This window comes from Aquila chrysaetos, chromosome 2 (assembly GCF_900496995.4).
Source record: "Aquila chrysaetos chrysaetos chromosome 2, bAquChr1.4, whole genome shotgun sequence".
NCBI classification, from domain to species: Eukaryota; Metazoa; Chordata; class Aves; order Accipitriformes; family Accipitridae; genus Aquila; species Aquila chrysaetos.
Window position 1 is genome coordinate 70,157,776 of NC_044005.1, and position 25,142 is coordinate 70,182,917.

The 25,142-nt window shown below is 44.3% G+C and overlaps 1 protein-coding gene across 11 annotated transcripts in view; it reads right to left on the bottom strand.

Annotated features, from left to right (window-relative positions):
* ANKRD6 (ankyrin repeat domain 6) overlaps nt 1-25,142 on the bottom strand; it is a 108,515-nt gene that overhangs the window by 27,499 nt on the left and 55,874 nt on the right. For 10 of the 11 annotated variants that reach the window (XM_030029762.1, XM_030029808.1, XM_030029799.1 and 7 more), the window contains one exon: nt 8,933-9,189. In XM_030029762.1, the coding sequence (XP_029885622.1) occupies nt 8,933-9,052 (120 nt within the window). In that variant the 5' untranslated portion in view covers nt 9,053-9,189. Of the gene's footprint in view, nt 1-8,932; nt 9,190-13,053; nt 13,318-25,142 lie in introns of those variants that run through there. The other variant, XM_030029768.2, reaches the window with a different exon arrangement.

Below are 25,142 nucleotides of genomic sequence, written 5' to 3' on the forward strand. Positions count from 1 at the left end.
TGGACAACACAGGAGAGGTACAACAAGCGATTCCCTAAACGTTTAACCCGTAGAACCTGGAAAAAAAACCAAACTCATAAGGGAGAATCAAGAATTAACACACACTCACACACACACACACACACTCTCACACACACACTCACTCACACACTCCCAAAGCATCAACATGAAAAGCGAGTGAAACACCTTCAGAACTGTTAAACAGCAACACTGTAAAACTGTTCATTGCAAATTTTACTTCATCGCAATTAAGAAAACAGAATTCCAGCCATTGCTAAAATCACCGAGTATCTTCACAAAGAATCCCGTTTTGTCCCCTAGGCATTTTATGAGATAAAGAAGAGTTACGTTACTCTTCACCTGTACCTATTAGATATCTATTTCTTCATTACCACTGCTGTTGTCTATTTTTCCACCCAATGATTTACCCTCCAAAGGAAGATAAATATATCACCTACAGAAGGAGCAAACACCTCAAGAGCTGTCTGACTACTAATGGCCTGAAGTAAGCAGAAGACAACCATCAGCTCTCTGAGGTTTTCAGCAACTTCTCCAGCTGGAAAGCTACTTCAAGTAAATAAAAAACCAAGCTCAAGACAGGATTGTTTTCACACAGCAGACCCCATACCCGTGTAGCTGGTAAAGCCTCAGGAATTCAGTCTCTTCAGAGCAAAAAGGAAAACCAATGTTGAAATCCACAGAACGGCTGGGGACAAAACGTCCGTGTCATCACTGACTAGTTGTGCCATGCTTCGAAAACGTTAAACGTTGATTAACTGTCCTACATCATCGATCTGAAGGGCCAGATGTAAGGGCAAAGTCCTCACCCACACTGACATGGGTCTCTCAAAACCCAAACATTGTCTCCCGTTAGCGGCAGCAGCTCGTTCCCATGTGGGAAACTTCCATTCCTGCCCTGCTGAAGGCGTGGGAAGGGCTTGCTTTCGGCTGTCACCACTGCCCCTGGGTGCCATCCAGCCTGCTGCCTGGGTGCTTCTTGCTTGACCCGGCCGCAGGTCCCTAAACGCCTGCCCCTCCAGCGAAGGGCACCAAGCTGCACCAAGAACGCTTCCTTCTCCATCAGCCTGGAGGAGAGCCAGGGCTGTGTCGCTGTTCCAGGTAACACAATAGCAGGAGGCATAAAAGTCTCCAGGCAACATGGGGAAAAGAAAAAAAAAAGAAAGGAGAAAAAAAAAAAAAAAAAAAAAAAAAAAAAAAAGAAAAAAAAAGCCAGATTGACAAATCATTCCCGGCTATGAACAATATGTTTGGATTATGAATATGTGCTCCAGCACATTCAGGTTTATGGGTTCTGACTTTCTACATTACTTAATGGCAATCAGTAAATCACCTAATCCAGGCATCTCACTTCCCAGCAGGTTACTAATGTATCATGAAAACAATTTATTGCAATCTGTGCACGGAGCAGAAAAAATTCCAAACAAACCCAACTTGAAGCCAGCTCATGTACTTTAAAAGGAAAACAGCATCAACTACATGAGTATATCCCAGCAGGGAAACTTTCTGATAAGATAACCATCTCTAACCACTGAAAAAATGCTGAGATAAAGCCAAAGGTACAGCGTTATAAGTAAACTGTGAAAGCAGAGTATGAGTTTATTTCAATATGAGGGACATGTTTTCCTCACCCAACACACCTTCCTAGGCGATAACCACACAGAGCGTGCCTGGTGGCAGGGCACAAGCACAAGAAAAGGTTGCAAAACCGCAGGAGATCCAGATCACAGGACCTTCACCTGCCCGTTCCGTGCCTTAAGGCACATTAAAATAAAGCCTCCCCAGGGAACAGGCTTATCTGGAGGAGGAGGCTGCCCTCGCCCCAGGGAGCACCAAGTTCTCCTGTAACGGGGACCAACCTGTCCCCTGTTCTCCACAGCTGGGCAGCCTCCCTGTGCTGACGGCCAGCCAGGGGAGATGGGTGCTGGAGGAGGAGAGGGCACTTGCTGGAAGAGGGCACCGTGGGGCCAGGGAGATCTGCGAGCAAGTGTTGCCTGGCTGTTCCTGTCATTCAGCAAACAGAGACTCACCGTAAGTGTGGATTTCGCCTATCATCATCCCCAAGCGTTCAAAAACTTCAGCCAGGTCCCCAAAACTCAGGGTTTTGTTTAAAAAAGAAAAAAAAAAATTGAGTTATTGAAACGGAAGACTAGAGAATTATTTTTATTCCAGAGGGTCTGTGTGTTTTGAGATTCTCTATCCAAAAGCATAGGTTGAAAGGCATCCCACCTATTGGAGACTCCTAGAGAGAGGCTTTCAGAGACCAGAGCTACTGCATATATGCAGTCCTTGAGCTCTTCCCCCTATAAAGGGATGCTATCAGTGAAAACTATGACCCTACCTAGGATGGGAGCGTGGGGAGGAGGATCAATTCCAGCACATTATACTGATTAGAGGCTCAGGCTTTTGGAAGAGCACCGATCATCTCAAGATTAATCATAACCCTGCAAGAACTGGCAATGCCAGATTTTCTTTTTCTTCCCAGTAACACTGAAATGAGAGCAGAGATGGGCAATACAGCTGGACAGTGTTCCAGTGTGGGTAATGCAAACACTGGAAAACCACTCCCACCCACCTCCCCGCACAGACACATAAACATACACAAAGGTATGCATGTCCATACGCATGCACACACCAATCCAGAACAAACTGTGAGGAAGAGACAAGGCGATTTGGGTGCCCCTCATGCTGTGATGACAAACTTGGAGCACAGCAAGCTTTGGAGAGAAACGTTCGATGGGTCCATGTCACAGCAGGAAGCCCCAGCAGCAACAGTCAGAGATGCTCTTGCCTTCATGTCTGTAAGTCAAACCAACAGCCCACAAAGTTTTTCTCTTCACAGCAATGCATCCTACCCAAAATATCTAGGGGGAAGAGAGATGAAGGAAGACAGACAAATTTCCCTTTGCCTGTCTCCTCCATAAAGATATTTTGCACTCACCACTGCAGCACCAAAGAGGGGGCTTATCTGAATACACGCATTTGTCCTAGTGGGAAAGGAAACATGTAAGAACAAGAGTGTGTCCTAGATGCTCATTGCAAGGAGACAACACTAAACCCTGGGACTGCATGATTGCAGATTAAAAGCTTGTGAGCATTTCCAAATATGAACTGTAATGGTTTGGGGGTTATTACAGAAATACAAATGAGACACTGCTAAAACTTGGGATTAATGAACCAATAAAGCAGTCATTCATACAAAAAAATATGCAATTTGGACTTCTATTCAAATGTAAATAATTGCTTCAGCAGGCAACAAATCATACAAATCCTCCAGTGTCACGGGCTGATTGACAAAATAAATGGGACCTATTGCACTAAGGCTGCAACTTCCAACAACCGTGACACGCTGCTATAGCTGTGGGGCCTATCAGGTTGCAGCCACGCACAGTAAACAGCCACATGAATTTCAGCAGTAAAATGCAAGGATGGGGTTTTTGTTTGTATTTAATCTGTAGTCTAACTTCCAGACTTCGACAGGCAGCTGTCGATACATACTGTTGAAAAGCAGAATTTTCTCAGAGCAGCTGCCAATGTATGCACTCTGCAACCAAATCCATATGGGGGGCCTTAGCACCACGATCCGCATGATCTTTCCCTGTGTTTATGTATTTGGAGATACTTTTATGCAAGTACATTCAGTTCTCCATCTCACCCTGCTCTTGTGCTGCACAAGGAATGTTATTTATTCATCCATTCTGCACTTACACAAAAACATGCCTATTCACGATTTATTAGAAAGCTTGAAAACAACACCCAAGTCTTGTCACATTGTTCACACTGATGATTTGTTAGACTGTTTTCCATGAATAACCTGCTCACTCAAGTCAGCAGAAAGTTTCTGATTGACCTCAATAGGCATTCAGCGAGTCCCTAAATGTTTGCTAGTCCCCTTTTATTTTCATTTGTTGCTTAAAACAGACACAAGTAGTTTTTCAAACTGAAGGAGCACAAAAACATGAAAGCACCAAAATACATTTTTTTGTTTCTGTCTGTACTTAAAAAAGGAATAAAATAAAAGATTGTTTTAAAGAACTCAACATGCTCTGAAGGTGAAATTCTGATGACAAGATTACAAGTACCCCAGCATTACAAAAGTGTTGCCATATGGAAGGTTCATAACATGCCTAGTTCAAAAATTAAATCAAATAAACAAACCGAATTACTGAATCAAAACAGAAGCACCACCTTTTGCATTTCTATGTTTTTTTCCAAACGATCATCCTTTCTCCGCAGAATTCAATTTTATAGTTATGATCTTAATGCTACGCTCTGCAGAAAAGCTATATTCTGCTTCCCTTTGAAAAAATACTCATAAAACCCATGGTGCTATACAAATTACATTAAAACTGCCTGTACTACCTTTATGACTTCCTCTGGCAATCTTTTTCACGTTTAGCAGAGAAGCAGCACACTCCTCTGTGCGTGCTTGCTAATACACAGTTTCTTCTGGTCCTACCAATTCTCGCTATTGAATGCTACACCCCGTGCTGCAACACCCCAGTGAAACCCAACACCCAGCAACACTTTGTTTTGGTGAGCTGCAGTGCAGAGGTTCAGACCTGGAAACTTCATCTCCGGGCACGGAGCAAGGCCATGTTAAGGGCTGCCGTTCCCCCAGAAGTGCATTGCTGCAGCCAGGCATCCTTAGGATACACCAGAAGTTGATGCCTGGGAGGTGAAATCCACGCCCACTCCCACTTCTCTCCATCCTCTGGGCACCGTTATGGGGACAAGATCGAGAGAAGAGACGACCTCATCTGAGATGTCACTACCACCACTCCTCCTGTGCCACCCCTAGTGGTCCTCAGCCCTCGCCCTAACCTATCTCAACTCACAAAATCAAAAGAAAAATAACCCAGGAAAAGGAAAACAACATCCTGAGAGGGCAGCAAGACAGAGTAGCTCAGCAAAAGTCCCAGCGTTTTCATGTCGAAGATGCAGCTGTCAATAACTTTACTGAAAAAAAGCTCTACTACAAAAGGACTGAAAGAAGGGACCAGCTTTCTTGCTTGCAAGAAAAGACTTAATTATACCAGGCTCAGTTCTTAATTTTCCAGCTTTTGCAGCATATTCACCAAAATACTCTATAAAGGCACCTGCTTGTTCGATCAGCCAATTTGTATGATCAGTTGTTTGGGGTATTTTTGCCCCTTTCATAAAGAAAACAGCTATAAATTTCACACCTGTGAAGAACGTCAGACAAAAAGGCATAAAAATGGAAATTATCTCTTTGTGCTACCAGGCAGAGCAGCAACAGAGCACCCTGGTCAAGAAGCTGCCCTTTGAGAAGAGCAGAGCCATGAAGTCTCTGCTGGGTGCCAGACCATCTCTTGGCCTCGAACCCACGTGGTTGGTGGCAGAGATCCCAGAACAAGGACGAGCGCTCGATGCGCGTGCAACGCAGTGCCACCAGCCCTCTCCCACTCTGGGCTCCCTGATGTCAGATCGTCAACAGCGGTGAGAGCTAGTGGCCATCAGCTCTTCTTTACATATTTTAAAAGGCCCCAAATCTGGAGTGAGCCTCAGTGTCCCTCGCTTGGAGTCAGGGGAGGTGCACACTTCCATATTGACTTCATCTGCACAGATGCCTTGGTAGTAACGCTGTCAAAATGAAACAAGTGCATCCCCGAGGAAACGCTGAAGTGAGCGCCTGGACACATGGATTCTCCATTGAATTCTGTTTCTTTCATATTCTTCTTCTTCTGAAATCATCTACTTAGAGGTGACAAAAGTGAAATACTATTTTGCAGCTGAATTGTTGTTTACTGAAGCAGCAATTAACCACATCATATGACCTTCCATCTATATGATAAAAATAGAACTGGACGAGCTTGCCAGCTATCCAGCATTTAATAGTACTTGGTTTGTTACAGAAAATATCCTTCATTTTTCTTAAGCTATGCTCAATTAATCCTGTTTGAATGAAGAACTCTCTGGCATTTAGCTCTAGATCCTGGTCACTTCAAGCTGTGGCTCTGCATGGTGTTTTTCACAAGAATTGGTCTGCGCTTACGGATGCGTATCAGAAATACATTTAAAGCCTAAAGTGATGTGGGAACTATTTCTCTTCCTCCAAAGAGCTTTGTCTCTGCATGTCTTCCTCCAATAAAACTCTGATAGGATTCAGCAGGAATTTTGGCTGACAACTACAAAACCCCCCTTTTTTTTTTTATTTTAAAGCAAATCCCTAGAATTTAAAATTAATTTGACAGAACAAACTGAAAACTATGAGTTAAAGCAGAGGACAAAGGCATGCACATGAATAAATTTATTTTTACACTTCATTTTGCAACAAGTTTCATCTTATGGAGGGGAGAGGGCTCTGGGTTTCAATTTATCTGAAAGCTTAATCAATACTTCTCCACTACAAGCCTGCATCTAATTTACATCCTAAAAATTAACAACCCCTATCCTGAAAGTAGTCCTTATTTTGCACCTATTCTGCTTCTTGGGAGACTGCACAAGAACCTGTCTCTCTGATGGCTAAAAAATCCCTTCAAATTTCCAGTTTAAATATACTCAAGGCTAATTTATACATGCTTGCTCCTGTGACAACCTGTCCTTGACTTTAAATGGCTCTTTTTCCTTCCAGCCTTTTTGTGTCACCAGATTAGCAAGCCAAGCTCTTCCAGGGTATGTTTATACAGCCTTTTGTAGGCAAATATGCCCATGCTCTCCCTACGCAGCTAGCTGGCTGGGTGAGAGCCAGATGCAAACTGGATGCTATGTAGACCTGGATAGGACATTACTGAGCCTGAGCTGATGGGCTTTGACGAGGGCAGCAGCTTGGTCTCACATCTTTTGGTTCACACTGAGCTCACCTCTATCTGGCTCACAGCATGGGAGGAATAAGTGCGTGTGCGCCTCCAAAATACTGCATGCACGTAGCCTCGGTTGCTCCTCTGAGAGCCTCTCCACTCCTCTGTGCGCTCCTCCACAGTCTTGCTTATCTAACTTCATCTCTTCTGAGCAGAGCTTGTCAGCGGGCTACCCAAGTACCTCATCTGTGCTGTCTGCTGATGTGCCGGGATGCATCCAGAATGACAAGAGGGACAGCTTTTGTCATCCCCCCTCCCTGGGCTCCATCCTGTAGTACCAGATCAGCTACAGGGATGGCCTCACAGCTCACCAGCAAGCATGGCTTTCCAACAGAAACACCAATACTCTGCACCTGGGCACAGTTTTGCTGCCAAATGAGCTTTGCTTTGATTTTCCACGCAAGGGTTGAACAACAAAGCAAGTGCAAGAAGCAGGAAGCCACATACATGGTGTAGGAAAGAAAAACTTGTCAACCCTAGCAAATCTGCGTTTCATCAAATTAAACTGATTTTGTGTTTGAAATTCAGATCTACACAATTTGCTTCTTACTGTAATTAACAGAAGGCATTGAAAATTGCATAATAAACAACCTTAACAACAAGAAAAGTGTCAATTTTGCATTTGAATTGTGGATTATGGCAACTAATTCCATGAAACAGTTAAATCAGTGTCATAATTATTCTGGCAACCATTGCAAAGAAACATTTTATGTTCAAACAGTGTGGAACCTGGATTTGAAATTACACTAGTGGACAAATTTATACAAAGCATGACATCCTTTCAATTGTTTGTGTATTTTCAGGTAGGTCCCTCAGCAGTCTCAAAGCTCACGATCTTAAAAAAACCAAACCAAACCAAAACAAAAAAACCTCACAAAACCCTGAGCTACCATTCAGACATCTGTAAGTCAGTATTTCCTGATCTATTGCTGACTGCCTTTAATAGCTGTTCATCAGCTACAGAGCTGCTTGGACAACAGAGCCAAACAGGCATCTTTATGGGACCATTCATGTTTATTACATCTGTGCTTTGTATCTACCAAGAACAGGCCACCTAGTTTTGGCAAACAAAACTTACAAACACCAGTTCTCCTTGGATCACTCCAGCTTTCAAAATAAATACTATCTACAACTCAAACACTGCAAAGGGATTGAAAACAACTGTCACTGACAGATAAAAAGAGGAAAATATGGATTACTTATCAAATGTACTCACATTTGCTTTCTATCTGTAAATATTAGCTCCCATACATATATAAGGTTCAAAACCAATATGGAAATACAAATAAAACTAGATACGATGGAGAACAATAGTTCATCAAAACAGGACGTTCCAAATTTTATGTTACAGCTCTAAGGATCTAACTTACCTAATTCTTTTTAAGGGTTTATGCTGATCAAACCTTCTCTGCAAGAGCCAATTCTATCTCATCTTTTATATGCTAGTAATATTTACAACATGTTGAGAGTTAGGAATAGGTGAATATCAGTTTGAACTCTCTTAATACCCAAGCAGATATCCTTCGATGCTCACCTTATCTCAAAGGTACAGGGAACACAGTTTGCAACCCCCAAGTTTGGAACTGACTGGGGACTACACAGAACGAATCAATGAAGATGCCGCGTATCAGCGAGGCTGCTGTACCAAGAGACTTGCTGTACCAAGAGCGGCAAGAAACACTTTCTGCATAACTTTACCCTATCACAACAGGTGGCTTTCCCCCATCCCCTCACCCAGAAAGATGGGTGCTCTGAACTGCCTTCCCTCGACAGTGATGAATCGCTCCATTCATCAGTTCGCACAGTGTTCAAAAGTCAATGCACGCTTTGAAATGTCGCTGCCTCTCCATCGACACACTACATTTCTGAGGACTCGCCATTCACTACAGCTGTGTCCAGTGGGAAGTGTATAAATACAAGACATGCACTATATTGTAAATTCACATGAGCTATTAAATATAAACTTTAAGGAAATCTAAACACTAACCTCAGTCACATTCAGATTGGTAAAGCTACAAGGGTATTTTCACAGACAATGGTCTAGGAGTTATGTTAGTTCCCAGGGATTTCGCAAAGCGTTTTTCTCTTGTTACCTTGGTAACCGCTACCTTGGCACCCTTGTTGATAAGCTGCACCACATTCTCCACTTGGCCTTTGTAGGCGGCTACGAGCAGGCGTTCTGAAAGCACAGCGACCACATCCTGCTGGCTCATGAATTAGGAGAGAAAGGTTTTCAGGCTTCTTCGGTCCAAAAACAAAGGCTTGGGATCAGTTCAAGCAGCACGCAGGCAAGCAAGGAAGGACCCCAGCTCCCCGGACGGTGACGTTATTGCTATGCCATCCTCTGGACCTGTGGATCAGAAAACAACACTGCCGTCAGCAAGGTTTCAGAGACGGAAGCACTGCAGCAGCTCCTCCCCGAGTGTTCATCTTTGCATCGCTTTGGGAGGGGGTCACAAAAAACCCTCAGAGCCTCTTGAAGACATTGCACTTCTGTTGCAATGCAGAGGGATGCGGACAGAAGCACATTTTCAATGTGCCCTCGTTTCCCTAGTTCGGGACAAAAATCCTTAAACTTTCTGAGAGCTTATATCTCTCTTTTGGCCTAACCTGTATTTGTGTGGCCCCCTTTCATTCTCACCTTCCCCCCAGGTTTCCCAGAGTTTAATTAGCCAAGGACGGGTTAACTACCTCCACTGCTAATAGTAGCTCAGCCTGTGTTGGCCAAGGGAACAAGAATAGGTTATAGTCACTGGCTGCTGATATAAATATACAAACCTCTGCCCTGGAAGGACTGAGTGCAGTCAGCAATTAAAGGCAGCTGACTGTTCCCTCACGAGTATAAAATGCTTCACAGCCTCGCCCGAACTATCCCAAGGACACCTTTGGGAGGGATCACAACCTGCAGCTGGGAAACACTCATCTTTGCTGAGAGCAAGAAATGATGTTCCCCCCACAATGCTGACATCACACCCCACTGACCCAGAAACAATTCAGATTTAGCACTCGTAATGCAAACTTGTGAGCGTGTTCTTCTTCCCAGGCTCCACTGACCCGTCCAATGAGCCATCAGAGCTGAAAATAAATTTCTGACATAATTCCAGAAAATGTATCCACAGATCACTTTGAGCTGTAGGATCCAGGACCTGCCCAGTTTGGGAGGATTTCAGCTTTACCTGTGCTTTTCACACTTTGGTATTTAATTGTTTCAGTACAGGAAAAATACCTTCAAGATAGCCAGTGTGTATACAGATGATTTATCTTTCTCTCTCTTGAAATATCACTGCACTGCTCCTTATCAGTGACTAGTATTACAGGCTTTGCATAGTCTAAGGGTAATTGGTACAGGGACTAGATGATCTTGGAGATTGATAGTGGAGTACAACGTCTTTCACCCTTACGTTATCCCTTTGAATCCATCTCAAAACAGCAATAACTAAAAGCTATTACTGCTTAATGGCTTTGCTGCTCCCCTAAATTGATTTGTTTGTCTCGGTTTAGCCGATAGTACAAAACCCTCCCCATCATAATCCCACCACTCAGAGTACTGACATTTTTGCTAACAGCTTCAGCAGGGAGATCATCGCCAGAAAGATTTAATTTCCATCCTCATACCAGGAAGACACTCGCAGCAACAAGGAGAAAATGCACGGGTGGTTGTGGCACATGAACTCCCTGTCTTCTAAATACTGGGGGCGAGACCTTTTAATGAACATCGCTCCAGTGTTACATGGTCGTATCCACCAGTAAACCTCCGCAACAAAAAGATGCTGTAGCCCTGTTTAATTGAATGGTTAATAGGGTACTGTGGTCCTCTGTGTCACCAAAGTGGTGTCCAAAGTCCCTGGACCCTGCAGGATCACTGATCTACACTAAACATTTTTGATCATGTATATTAAAACCATGTTGGTTAATTTGTAGTAATAGATGGTACTAGCAGAATTTAATTTGCACTCCTATGGTAATTTGTACTAATGAATCTTAAAACGCTTTATGAGCATTAATTCTTATCTTATAACACCCTTTGAGGTGAATGATATGCTCATGAATATTACATGTGTTTTAGAAAAAGGCCCTTTAAAGCACAGGAAAGTTACTGGTTTCTCCAAGGTTAATAGAAAAGTTACGTCAAAGCCAGAAAATAACTTCAGATAATTGACTACTGTTTTCTAAGTATAAGCATTAGGTAATACTATTTCCAGGTAAAAGATTCAGGTTAGCTTTTCCTCACCCTCCTCTTGCTTTCTAAGTGCAAACATGTTTGGAGCAACATGGAAATAGCTGCACATTTATTCAGAGAAACAAGACAAAAACTTTCTCGGCCTCAAAGGCAGCGCAACAAGGGACAACAGAGAAGCGGTGCTGTACCCTATGCTGCTGGACCGGTCTCACCCACACCCTCAATGTGACAGACACAGTTTGGACACCCTGGTAACACAGGAAAGACAGAAGAAAAACCTCTTATGTCCTTCACCAGCACTGCACACATCACACCCTGTTCTTCTGGCACAGCAATGTGCACAGTATAGTACAAACCACATAAAAAAGCCAAGAAATACAGATGGCCTACACTTAGTAATTGGATCTGTGAAAAGCAACACAAGTTTTAATCTCACCTCTCTCCAAGTATTTGCTTTCCAGTGACTCGTGCTACCGAAGCAAGCTGAACCCCCCTGAGCCCAGCCCCCCTGCTCCCAACACATCCCTGACCCTCCCATCGCATCCCAAAGCAGCATCTCCGTAACCCAGGAGTGCTTCCCACTCCTTCCCTCCGCGACGGGCACACAGTGCAGGGCAAGCCTTACAACAGGGATCCTTCTCTGTGAGCTTTTCAGGCAGTGAGGTGCTTGCTTTCTGTGCCAGCCCTTACCTGTGCAGCGGTGGTTTCCAGATGAACTGTACCATCACTTGTTTATCCCCATCCTTCCACCTAACCTGGCTGCCTATACTTTGGATGGAGTCATGCACAATACACTCACAACTCTCTGCATCTTAAAACATCTGTGGTAAGCAGCAACATCATTGTCGCTGAGAGATTTCCACATTCACTGCAACAATCTCAATGGAAACATATTCCTGACACACTGACACTTCTGAGCAAATTCGCAGAAACTGTAGATGATCATTACATCTTAGCCGTACCACTAGAAACACACACTAATACCTCAACTGACTCACAACAGTGCCAAGTTTAGTGCTGCGAGGGAAAGGTCTGGTTAACAGGTACGTACCAACGCAAGGTAATGCTGGAAATGGTACTCCCTAGTTTGATTTTTCTCTCTCGCTCTCACTGCCTTCCCATTACTGCAGAACATTCCCCCTGGAGATCATGAGCCTCCCCAGCCTACCGTCCCCTGCCACGCTGGAGTGACGGACTGTGATGACACTGCTGTTAACATGTAGTTTGCCTTTTTGCCTCTTCCACTGCTTGGATCACATATAAAAGCATAGCAAGGAGTTGATTCAGATATTGGTCTTTTATGGACATCTTCCACGTTGTCCAAGTCTCCAGCAGTCATCGGTCCCCTTTGCCGGAGGGCAGTCACGTCACAAACCTGGCTCCTGCTCCGGGGTGTTTCACGGACGGGTGCTCGCACAACAGGTCACATTCCCCATGCCGGCTGCTTTACATCTCCTCAGCTGGGATTATTTGCAACTCAGAAAAGCGCGTCCCATCAGGATAGGAAGCCCAGACATCTGAAAGACAACTTCCCTTTTTTCCTGAGGTGGTAGGAAAAGGTGATGGGTGACCAGTGGGAGCAGGAGGGGGAACAACTTCTCGTTCCCCTGCCATGGAACCTTCCCCAGCGCAGCGGCTCAATGGGCAGTGGCACGGCTCCTCGCCAGCTTTAACTCTCTACATGCCTCAGACACACAGACCATCTTTCCTTGAACACGTCTGTACCCGCAGCAGGAGGAGGAAGGTACCAGCTGCCCACGGACTACAATTAAAAGCTCGACTGCCCCTTTCACACCCAGATGGTGCAAAATGAACCTGAAAACACGATTACAGGCGCTGCATCGCATCCCTGCTGCCAGCACCTGCTGCCCAGAATTAAATCCCTCATTATCACCCCCCAAATCTGGGAGCTCAGCGGAGCACAGGAATATTCAAACCTTCTGCCTTCAAAACAAAAAAGGATTTTGCTTTAATGTATTTTTAAATAAGAGCAAGCTGTCTCTCTGTTTCTTTGTTTAAGATCAGATTACTTACCTGGGGCAGGTTGGGAAAGCAACATCTACTTCCCGAGCCTCTCCAGGGAAGCTGGCCAGCTGTGATGCCCACAGGTTCAGTTGCTCCACCACGGGGCAATCCCTTCCAAGGATAACCTGCTCACCCCTGAGGATAACCTGCTCACCCCATCAGTGGAGCATGGAAAAGGACAGGTTGACCGTGGGTTAGTATTCCTGACTGGCAGCAGGTAGGCACCATTCCCAGAGGCTGAGGTCCAGCCACATCCCCATGGATGATGCCCACGGCTCAGAGTCACGCCACCCTACGGACGCTCTAGGAGATGTTTGGCCAGGACGGCACAGCACGGCGCGGGTGGGCAGCCGGCTGCTCGGTGGCAGGGTTGTAAAGCTCACAGCTCTGGCCTCTCTCCCGTGCAACTGGCAGAGTGGGCGAAAAAACACTCTACATACCTTCCCCCTCCCCAGCTCCCTCCCCTCCAAATTGCTGCCAGGCAGCTTCAGCGGCTGTATCACCCACACGTCAGTAACAAAAAAGTACGGGAATGATGGTTTTTGAAAGCCAAAGGAAAGTCCAGGACACATCAAACATCACAAATACTGAAAGGCTAGGCAATAGCCTCTCCTAAATTCACAGAAAGGATTAAACAAACCAGCTTCCTCTCTGAGTGAAGAGAAAAAAGCTGAAAACTATGAAAGATTTAAGAGCTATGAGCTAATCAACTTTAAAAGGTCCCCTGTGCTAAATGGAAAAGATGCAATGCCAGAGCACAGGTCATTCTCAGTACAATCACCAAGTTAAATTAGTATCTGAATAAAAGAATGCTTACATAGCTAACAAAAAGTTTCCGTGTGTACCAAGGTACAATATGAAATTAAAAAAAAAAAAAAAAAGAAAAAAAGGGACCCCACTTTTCTGCAAGGGACCCCAAATTCTCTTTTCTAGTTTATCACCAGAAATGATGCTGAATAGTCCAAGAAAAACTCTCAGCACCTGCTAGCTTCATTTTAAGTGACATAAATAATGGCATAAAATTATTCTAAATTATTTTAGAATAGCCCAGTGTTAAGATATGGAGTTGGACCATTTTGTTATGGGAGGGTACATAATAGCTACTCTTTTATAATAATAAAAAAGTCTTTCCAAGAAAACTTCTTATGTCTAAATACTGCACATTTCTTCTTTGCTCGGCTCTCAGAGCAACATGGGTTTCTTTGCTTATTAGTATGTATCAGTATATTAAAATCTGTAAAATGCTCTTTTTCTTGTCCAGCCTCTTTGCAAAGCAGTTTGTCATATTTAAAATATGACATAAACACAAAGATTGTACTCACTTTAGAGTAACAGCATGTTGTGTGATTCATCACCCTAAGTATCAGCATGGTCTGGGACATCTGAAAACGTTTTCTGGGCTTCCCCCCCCCCCCAACTTGTTGCTATTAATTACTTCAACAATGACTATTTAGAGTCTCCCAGGGAGCATCTGCATGACAGCTGCTCATCACGCTTCCCACCACAACCAGATTGGACTGACTGATGTCACTGCTCCACCGCAGCTGGTGGCCGCCTGCAGCCAGACCAACAGCCAACCCCACCGGCGGCGAACGTGGGGAGACAGCGACTGCAGCTTCCCCAACTGCTTCGTCGAGCGCGGCTCTGTCGCCCAACCTTCACCGTCGGCTTCACTGAATGTAAATCCTCAGCTGCCTGGCAACTCTCAGGCGATGCCTTGTTACCACCAAAACCAACCTCCGAAGTTGCACCTGCCAAGCAGAATGCTTTTGGAGAGGCACGGACACATGGAGACCAACGATGAAGATCAGAGGCACTTTCAAGTCGTATCAAGTCGTATCTCCTTGTACGAAGACAACTGTTTTTCTTCGCCTCCTACTTATCTCTTTGCCACGTAGCCCTGACCCCCCTTATCCAATATGCAGGTTATATACTCACCACTTTCCATATAACATGACTTGATTCTTTTATTTGGCTTACCTCGTTGAAATTTCACAACTTTAGTACTCTCCCCGTCCTCTCTTTCAACACCTGCCTGCACACACATGTCAAAACAATTCAGTACAAGTGAGCTCAACTCTCAAGCAATCCCTCATCAGTTGAGCACTATTTACATAACAAAACAATATCTATTGTTTGATAGGGGACAGTGCCTGTGTGCAAACACACATGCATGAGATGTCTCACTCCCATTTGCATAAAATCAGTTAGGAGGTCTTTCCAGCTCACTGCTGTTTAATAGAAGTGCTGGAGCCCAACCTTGGGAACGAAGCAGGCACGCGGCTGCACTCGTGGGAGAGCGGGCTTTTATGTTACGCTTACGCACAGTGGGGCTTCTAGATGGGAGAACTGTCCCTCACCATCATCTTCTGTGCAGGAGCCACCTGCCAATCAACTAAAAGGCCACACAGATCCCACCCAAGCTGACCGCAGAACCTCACTGGGAGCCAAAATCCTTTCCATAACAAACTCCCTTTCCTCCTCTGCTGCTCTTCCCTTCATTCTTACCACCAAAGGTATGTCCTCTGCTGCCAGGAAAGGCCTCCTGACCTCCCTGCTCCACCTCCATACCAGAAAGATGGTTTTAAAGACACCGCTTTTCAAACTACCTATAGCATGGGCAGTATCTGCCATTCAGTTTGCGGACCCTGCTGCCCCCGTGTCAGTGCGGTGGTGCAGAGGTCTCCTCCTCCTCGTGTCTGCTCTGAACCCTCCTCCCTGCCAGCACAAGCAACCCCACTCTCCCCCAGCCAGCACATAATGGCAACTCAGGTAAATATTGCAAAAGACATGCTGGAAAATTTCAAGAAAAAATTAATTCCTACATTTATAGATTTTTTCCAAGGCCAGAAAACACCGCTACGATAATCTAATGCCAGCTGGCACCAAGCCACAAACTTCTATTTGAGCTAGATCCTATCTTTTATAAACATGAGTAAAGACATGCAGCCAGGCAACAATCAGAAAATGCTCTGACTGACAGAGTAGGAAAGAAGAAAACACACATTTACCAGCTTCAAAATATTTTGCAGCTGACAAAAGAGCACTGGAGATGTTATTCCTCTTCAAGAAAAACACGACCTAGGAGCTGCCAGCAGTGATGACACAGTCTCTCCTGTACCATCACAGCTGACGTCTTGGGAGAGCACTGGAAGATGTGGTGAGGTAGCTGGACCAGTGCCCCCCAGTTCAGCGCTGAATCAGAGAGACACCATGAGTACCCGAGACGTTACGGTATTAGCACAATATTCCTCAACATTGCTAGGCATTTGGCATGAGTGCAAGACTCTGGCAGGTAGTGTGTCAATTAAAAGCTTAATGACGGTCAAGCTGAAAGTCAGTGGATGAAATCCTAGGGATGGAGTGGCCAAGGTGGGAGAGAGACATATTCAGACAAGCATGGGTGGAAATGCTGAGTATGTCAACTGTAACCCATGGAGCAGTGTGTGCCCTGGTTATGGTGCACACTGTTACCCTCGAGAGAAGGTAATTTTTCCTGTTGTGTCCCATCACGGGGTACTGCAACAGCAACAGCAACATCCAGGGACCTGGCACACCCTGGAAAATGGGCAAGCAAGAGAAACAGAGCGCAGCAGGGAAGCAAAAGTGGAAGTCACATTCCGCTGCATGGGGCATGGTATCACCCCACCAGTCAGCACAGCTGGGATGGAAATTCTCACTTCCTAAACCCATGTGATGATGCCCCAGCGCTGCTGTCGAGAAGCTGGTGTAACACCCACAAAAAACCACTGTCGGTGGGCTAAAACTAGCCACACCTGATTCACACAGGGAACTGCTTTAGGGAAGGTCCAAACCTGCTGAGCCCACCAGAAAGCTCCCTCTGGCCTCAGCAGACTTCGGAAGAGCCCCGAAAATGGTCTCCAAATACTGGGAAGCAACTTAAAAGCATCTCTGAGGAGATCCTAGTAAGGACAGAGACCAGCCTTTAGTGACCACAAAGCCTGCTGAGAAAGTGTGGGTTTAGGGACTTTATCCTATCCTATCCTATCCATGAGTTTGAGTCAAAGGTAGCAAAGACTCTCTGATGTTGTGCATGAAGCCTCCATGCTGCACACTTCTCATGGTGCTCAGTGGTTTGGGTTACACAGCAGCAGGTGAAGGGGACAAAGCTTTTCTCTTTGGACCACAGGCTCAATTCTGCACCAGGTTAGGTCAGCTACCAAACCTGCTGTTTCATGACTGTGCAGGATGCTACACAACACCCACAGAAGGTCCCTTCTCCAATTCTAATGCAAAGATTTTCATAAATGACAAAAAAAGTGCAACACATGTTAAAGGATACATTTGTCAGCAGTCTCAGCAAATAGACTGGACTTCCATGTCATTTCTTACACATGGAGGTATATAATAGTACAGAAATGAGGGCAATAAACAGAGATTTCAATGCTGTCAGTGTTGTACCCCAGAAAATTACTGCACTCGCTTCTTTTCCCCACAAAATAAGCCATTTTATCAAAATGATCCCTAATCTTTTTCTAATATAGTAATGAATATAATGAAGGATGGAAGACCACTGCCCATGGATGGTGATCCCTGTCCCATTCCCATCTTTCATTTCCTTCATTGCTTTCTATTCTAGATAAAAAACACTGAAGGTTTTTTGCCCCTTCCCTCTAGATCACTTTCTCCAGCTCTACTTGTTCATCCTCTGCTGTATTTCTTTTGAGGCTTGGTACTCAAAACTACACAGAGTACTTACAGAGGACTCGATATGAGCAGCCCTAAAGGCAACCTGGTTACAAGGGGAGAAATATTGAACAGAAGATGTCTGCTTAAGTACTGACAGAAAAAATGCCTGCTGGCCTGTGAGCCTGGAAACTGCCAGCCTGGGAACCAGCAGCATCCTTGAGAAGTGCAGCCGGCATCTTTGAAGTGCAGCTGGGCACCTAGAAACCGGAGGCATCCTGAGATACCATCAATAAGCACAAAAACAAAGGACTGTAACAGCAACTTATCATCTGAAAAGGTGAAAAATAGTCTGGAAAAATGGGAAAACATCCTGAGAAAGTAAGAGCAGGTAACTGCCATTGACCATTCTAAGTGCAAGAACAGGAAAACAGTCTGGAAAATAAAAATTAGTGTGAAAGAACAGAAACCATCATCATCTATTGGCTGTCCCAGGTGAAAAATAGAAATTAACAGCACTTACTGGCTGCTTGAAGAGGTGGTGTCCTACACCCTGTTATGTCTCTGTGATATAGAAAAGACTTTTTTACCCAAAATGGAGCTTTACCCTCTGAGAACCTCCTGTGCTGCACATACTTTTCCTTTTCCTAAACAGGTTGAGCTCCCTGCATGAACTTTCTACACGATCTCCTAGATAAGTTCTTGGACCCTCACCAAGGATGCCTGGCTGATTCCCAACTCCGTGACAAGGATCACCTTTGAAGTGAGGCTCTGCCTGTTACTTTATTGGTCCCCCCCAGGCCCACTTCTGGGGTCAGTTTGGTTTTTCCTCCCACTTCTGAGATGGTTTGGCCCCCTTCTGGGACTGGTTTGATGCACTTGGTATTCGTAATATGATGAACATACATATATATGCATATAAGTAATTTACCGTAAGTGTATCTGCTGTTATACTATCAATAAGTTTACTAGGGATAAGTTTGTAGTAGCCTGTAATATTATATATATACTTGTTGCTGCTATTATTGATTGCTGCTAGTAATTTGTAATAGCTTGATATATATATATATATATATATTCACTGTCTTGATCACAGGTATAGTTTCTAGTGGTGAATTTTGTGTTATTTTTTGTAACCTTAATAAAGCAGAGAAGTTTAGAGGATGAAACCTCCGTGTCCTTGTGTATTACAGAATCCTGCAAACCCATGGTTGTAATCTCATTACTCCCACAGGCCAGGTAACCCTTCAGAACATGACAGCTCCCCAGTGAATAATTCCCTCTGGTCTCCTCCACAGCTCCATTTCTGCATCCCAGAGCCCCAGAACCAGGCTTGCCTTTCCTTGCAACTGCATCAGACAGATCAAATTCACTGCCCAGCTCACTCCAAACTCTCAGATCTGTTTCTGCAGTCTTATCAGTCATTCCCTGCCTTGTAGGAAGCAGAGATCCATCTTAGAGCCAAGCAAGTGTAGTGCTTTGCACTCACCTCTGCAGAGTTATCCTCTTGATTTTGCACCTCCTCCTCACTCCACCCTCCCGCAGAGCTTACCGGTCCTTTCTGTCCCACCACCCCATTTGTGAACTAAGGGTTCTATCTTTCAGAAACAGGGGGCACCAAGAAAAACACATTTAAGTGAGTGTGAGTAGCCCAATGGGCCTATTGTAATGCCCATTTCTGTGTAGTTACACAAGCAGGAGGGACAGAAGCAGTAACAACTTGCAAAGCCAAAACCCACAAATATTTCAAGCAGGAACAGAGAGAGTATCTACTTGGAAACCCTTTTTTATTGTGTTAAAGGAGTGTTATATCCTATTTTACAACATGCTGCAATCCTCTCAGGACTAAAGTAATTACCTTCATTAGTAGCAACCCACAACTGCTTAATCAATCCAAAATATCCAGATAACTTAAGTCAAATCCTCGCAAAAAACAAGTCTGGGTAATAAAAATAACGTTTTCTAAAAAATAATTAAATAATACATTTTGGACAGGGTTATATGCATCACAGCAGATTTTTGGTTTTTCTGCTTTATTGTATGGTGCTATTAAGCCTGAGATCTTTTAGTGCTGATGGCACGGCTGATCTTTTTTCCATGTCGGCTTGCAAGGGCAATAGGAGACAGCTGTGCAGGGATTATTTCAATGGAAAATCTCTGGCAAGACCCAAAGTTGCACTGGGGGGAGCACGTTAATGAGGGAGGCTTTAAGAGGAGAAAGACCCTCCTTAGACACTGACAGTTAGTATTTCTTCCCCAATAACTCACGCACAGGCCTTGGATCAGAGGTCTCCATCATGGAAGCTGAGGACAGCGAGACCAAAGTGCTGGAAAGGAGTGATGCCTACCGAGCTTTCACACTATTCCCTCCTTCTCCCCAAATGAACTTGTAGTACAAAGAGTTTTTACTTTTTTCCTGTTAAAAAACAACCTCAAGGGATGCTTTCTTATGCGTTATGAAGGTGCATCTTCCATAGGTAAAACATGTATTGACTGGCTTCCATAATTCCTTTTAATCTGCGCCTTCCTGAATCACGGCTTCCCATCCACCTCTGTAGCTCACAAGGCACCAGAGTGTAACTAGGAGATCCGCTCCCCACACAGCAGTGACGCCCCGAGATGCAAGGCTTCCAGCCTGGGTCCCTGGGCAGGTCCTGCCTGGTGTCAGGTACCACCCTCTCCCAAGTTACCATCTGAAGCAAGCTCTCTAACTTACCATGGGAAAATCTTCCTCTGCTGGGGAAGGTGACTGAGTTACTTCATGTATTTTCAGACACCAATATATGTATTTGTGTTGTGGGAGAACAGAGAATTTTCTCTTCGTATAGATGTGATCCTGGCTATCACCATATAGAGTGCCCCTAATTTTAACGTTCATGTTAGCAGGCAGTAAAATGAACTCTGAATATCTTCAGGGTTTGGCCCTTTCATGTACAATACTCATCAAGGACAATATATACAGAACAAATGCAAAGCATATGCAAGTACTACTTGCTTCATAAATCTTTTTGCAAGTTGTGAAAAAATCAATCACTATAGGCTAAATATATTTTCCTCAAAGAGAATCATAAATCAATTCAGAAGCTTTCTGCAGATGTCTTATTTCTCATCCAGTCGCTACACCTGAAGGGGCTGCACTGGAGAAGTCTGATGTTACTGCTTCGAATGGTTGGGTGCTCTCTTCAATGGGTCCAGAAAACTGCATAATTATCAGTATCTTTTAAAAATACCACAACTACCACACTATGAACTACCTTCTGAATCTCTAGGTCTGTCTAGTAGCAGAATTTCAGTATTACACAGATGAAGACTTTCACCACTGAGAGGAAACACATTTTAAAACAACAGCTTAACTGCACAATTAATTCTTCATGTAAAACGCTGATGCCAGCGAGTACTGTGCTATTCCTGTTGCAGTAAATGTAATAGATCTAACGTATCTTCTCTGCTTCACTGATAATTAGTGTAAGCAGGGCCATTACAAATTTATGAATCGGGTGCCCTGACTGCATATATGATCCATCAGAGGCAGTTTTAACTGACTTCACCATCTGACCCAACACTGTAATACAGAAGTGTCACCGCGAAGTATCCAGCCACATTTTCAGTGTTTTCTGGGGGCCTGCTATTAAGCAGATGTTTAGTACCCTTGCCAGGAGCCCCATACAACCTTGTGAGAATTCCCGAGAAGCTTGGCAACAGTTTGTGAGGGACAGACAATTCTACCTAACTCACAGAATCACAGACTGGCTGAGGCTGGCGGGGATCTTTGGAGGTCATCTGGTCCAACCCCCTCACTCAAGCAGGGCCACCTAAAGCTGGTTGCCCAGGACCATGCCCAGGTGGAGGCATGGTCCTCCAAGGATGGAGACTCCACAACTGCACTGGGCAACCTGTGCCTGAGCTCGGTCAGCCTCACAGTGAAGAAGTGTTTCCTGATGTTCAGAGGGAACCTCCTGTGTTTCACTTTGTGCCCGCTGCCTCTGGTCCTGTCACTGGGCACTGAAAAGAGCCTGGCTCCGTCCTCTTTGCGCCCTCCCTTCACGTATTTCTGTACATTGATGAGATCCCCCCGAGCCTTCTCTTATCCAGGCTGAACAGTCCCAGCTCTCTCAGGCTTTCCTCACAGAAAAGATGCTCCAGTCCCTTCGTGGCCTTTTGCTGGAAAATTTATTAAGCTATAGTCACCTGAAGCCATTGAAATGAAACACGTGTTTAAAATTGCATGCATGCTCATTGGGTGAAGGTTTACACTACATGAAGAGGAAATTACTTCTTCATCCAGAGAACAGGAAAGTCTGTAAAACAGCAGGGTATGCACTACTCAGAATAGTTTGCACAGCAAACAGATTAATTCATTACACTTGCAATCTAAATGGTTTCTCTTGGAATGAGACTAGGAAAGCTAGAGATTTTCACCAGTGGGACTCAAAACAGCAAGACAGCATCCCTAGTGCAAGCACACTCCCACAGCACACCATCCTGGAGCACACTCGCGTTTTTTTCTCAGCAATACTGGCATTCTTGTCTACTGTCTCCTTGCTAGGTTCTTTGTTGTCTTCTGCTTCTTTTCATGTGCACAGAGCTCCAAACCCAGTATTCCATGTGGCCAGTCCATGCTCAGCCCTGTGCGCTGCACATTTGGATCACTCTTATAGGTTCCTTCCCCCACCTCTTCTATACAGGAAGGTTTTTCCAAATAAATGTTAAGAAACAATCAGGTTCACTCCAGCTCCAGTGAAATCTGAAACATCTTCACAAAAGGATTAGAAGCCAGAAACATCAGGATTCCTCTGTCATCCATCCAAAAACCAGAGCTGTATTTTCACAAATTCTTATTTTAGAGGTTGTATGGCATGGACTACACTTTTAAGACAAGAGTTCATGTACAAGTTTTACCACAGAGCTAAAATTCACAGTAACAGTTCAAAAATTATCACTTCCATTACATTACATGGTGTTCCTCCCAAAACAGTAATTGATGACTGAAGCTAAATCTCAGATTCATGAGAGCAAAAGAAAAAACAAACCGATTGCAAGGAATTATTTGGCACCGCCTCTGCTCTGTCACACATGACTGAATGCAAATTTTAAGGACTCTCCAAAACTCGGGGGTTCTCTGGACAGCACTGTGACACCAGATGTAAAGAAAAGGGTTCACTGGGCAGTGCAGACATCTACCACTGACTTACTCAGCTAGGCTCCCTTTATGGTCAACGAAGGACATGATCCATGTCATCCTAAAGTATGTTTCAACTGTCAGATGAATCACACTCTAAAATTACTTACCTCATTAAGCATCATCTTGGATACTGCACTATAAACATCCAAAGTTAGATTAAATGAATTCTATCCACAGTATCTGTGAGAAACACTTAGCTTTCTGCAATTTACTAGAGGATTTTTATCTCTCTGACTTCACCATGACATCTCCTGTCAATGGTAAATCACTGTGATTTATTTAGAATTAAAACACTCAGATTGGAAAAGAAATGCAAAAAACAACTGGTGCAGAAAGTATCAGCAAATCTCAGTAATGGCTTGCCTTCTGCATGGACTTCAGAAATCACGCCACGCTCTCAGGTTTTATTTTCTAAGCCCTAAGCTGCTTCTGGCGATGATCCCACAAGCCCGGCTCATCCTCCAGCATCGAGACTGCCTTATTTCCCAGAAACAATAAAACAGCTTAGCACATGGAAAGCCCTTCCTTGTGCAGCTGATGGGGCTTTCTAGGGGGACAGTCTCTGGCTTTCTCTTGAAAAACCGAGTCATCATCACAAACCTTATTCCAGCACGTGCACAGTGCACTACTGCAACACGCTGTACACAACCAGGTTGGGAACAAGTACATTATATGACATCAAACATGTACCTTATTGAAAGTCCCCTAGATGCAACTCCCTCTCAAGTGAAGTAGGGTAAGTGGACCAAGCTAAGTTATTTATTCTCTCCATGTATATCACATTTACATATAGGCACAAGCATGTATATATATGACAGGCCTGCAGCTCATTTCTATATCCATCAGCAATTGAACAGTTACAGAATATTACAGAATTAGATCCTTCAGTCATTCTGACTCCAATAAAACACTTCTCCACCTCTCTATCCACTCACATATGCTTTCTACATGTAGCTGAGAGGATGAAAATACTATTTTACACATACATACCTACATATGCATGCAGATACATACAAGCATGTAAAAATACAGATCTTGCTTCTAAGGAACTATGTGGTTTCTTACAAAGTGTTCAGGCTTTTAACATTGAGAACTCTAGAGGCTAAAGATTTTAAGGAACTACGTCTCCAGATTTTGGTCTTTCTTCCTCTCCATCCAGCACTACAGTCCTGGTTTGCACACCAGGGAAGTGGTAGGCACTGTATATACATCCATGCAAGTTGTCAAAAACACAGTCTTCCACAGAAAGCATTACAGACTCCACCTATCTGAAAATCGAGTATCTCACAATGCTTTCCTGTACCTGAGCATTTATCCTGCTGAAGCATTCATATAAGCTGTGATTCCTTTTTAAGTAGAAAACAGAATAAATAAAACAAGTAATTGCAATCTACGTTTCTAACAACATATTGCCGGTCTGCCACTGCTTTAATTATGGGACTTTTAGCAAAGATTGGTTTGGGGTTTTTTTCTTCTTTCATGTATATCAAAATTGTAGGTGCCTTGATATGTCAAGCAGGACTACTTCATTTTCACATATTTGCTGCTAAGACAGCCTCAGAAGACACGCAGCTTGATTTCACTCAAGGTTCAGGAAACAGCATTGCTGTACCATGCATAAGAAGTTAATAACTGATACTTTATATACCTTCGACAAACATCCCAGCCAGTCAAGCACTCCACAAAAGGAAACTCCCCAGACTGCCCTGAGGGAAACCAGTCACTGAATCTCAAGCATTTTCTCCCAGCTGGGTCTGGGCAAAGCACAGGTGATGTGTCTCAAGGGATGGGCTCCACAGGCAGACCTCTTTCAGCTGTGTAAAGGCAGGAGTGATACCCAGGTTCAAACGCCTGGGCAAGGCCTGGACACTGGAGTCATCTCCCTCCAACCTCCCCAGCTGCTGCCTCATACTCTGTAGCATCCCACTGAGTACGCGATCCCTTGAGTCTACAAGTTCATCTCAAAGTCTAGAGCTACAACCTACAAAACACCTAAGGATGTGCTTTGCAGTGGGTTTCTGAACACAGTCATTCACTACTCAAAAGTAAAAGGCAATTGACAACCACTGAGAAAACAGCAAGCATCCTGAAGATGTTCTCTGTCTCCCTCTGCCATTGGAAACTGTTGTCCACCCGTCCTGGAGAAGCAGCTCCCCTGCTTAAGCGAATGAACATGGCCCACAAAACAGTACATCTCCTTTCCTGATACAGCTGTCCAGGTATTTTCTTTCCCATGCAGCCTTCACATCAGCCCCAGGAGCTGGTCCCT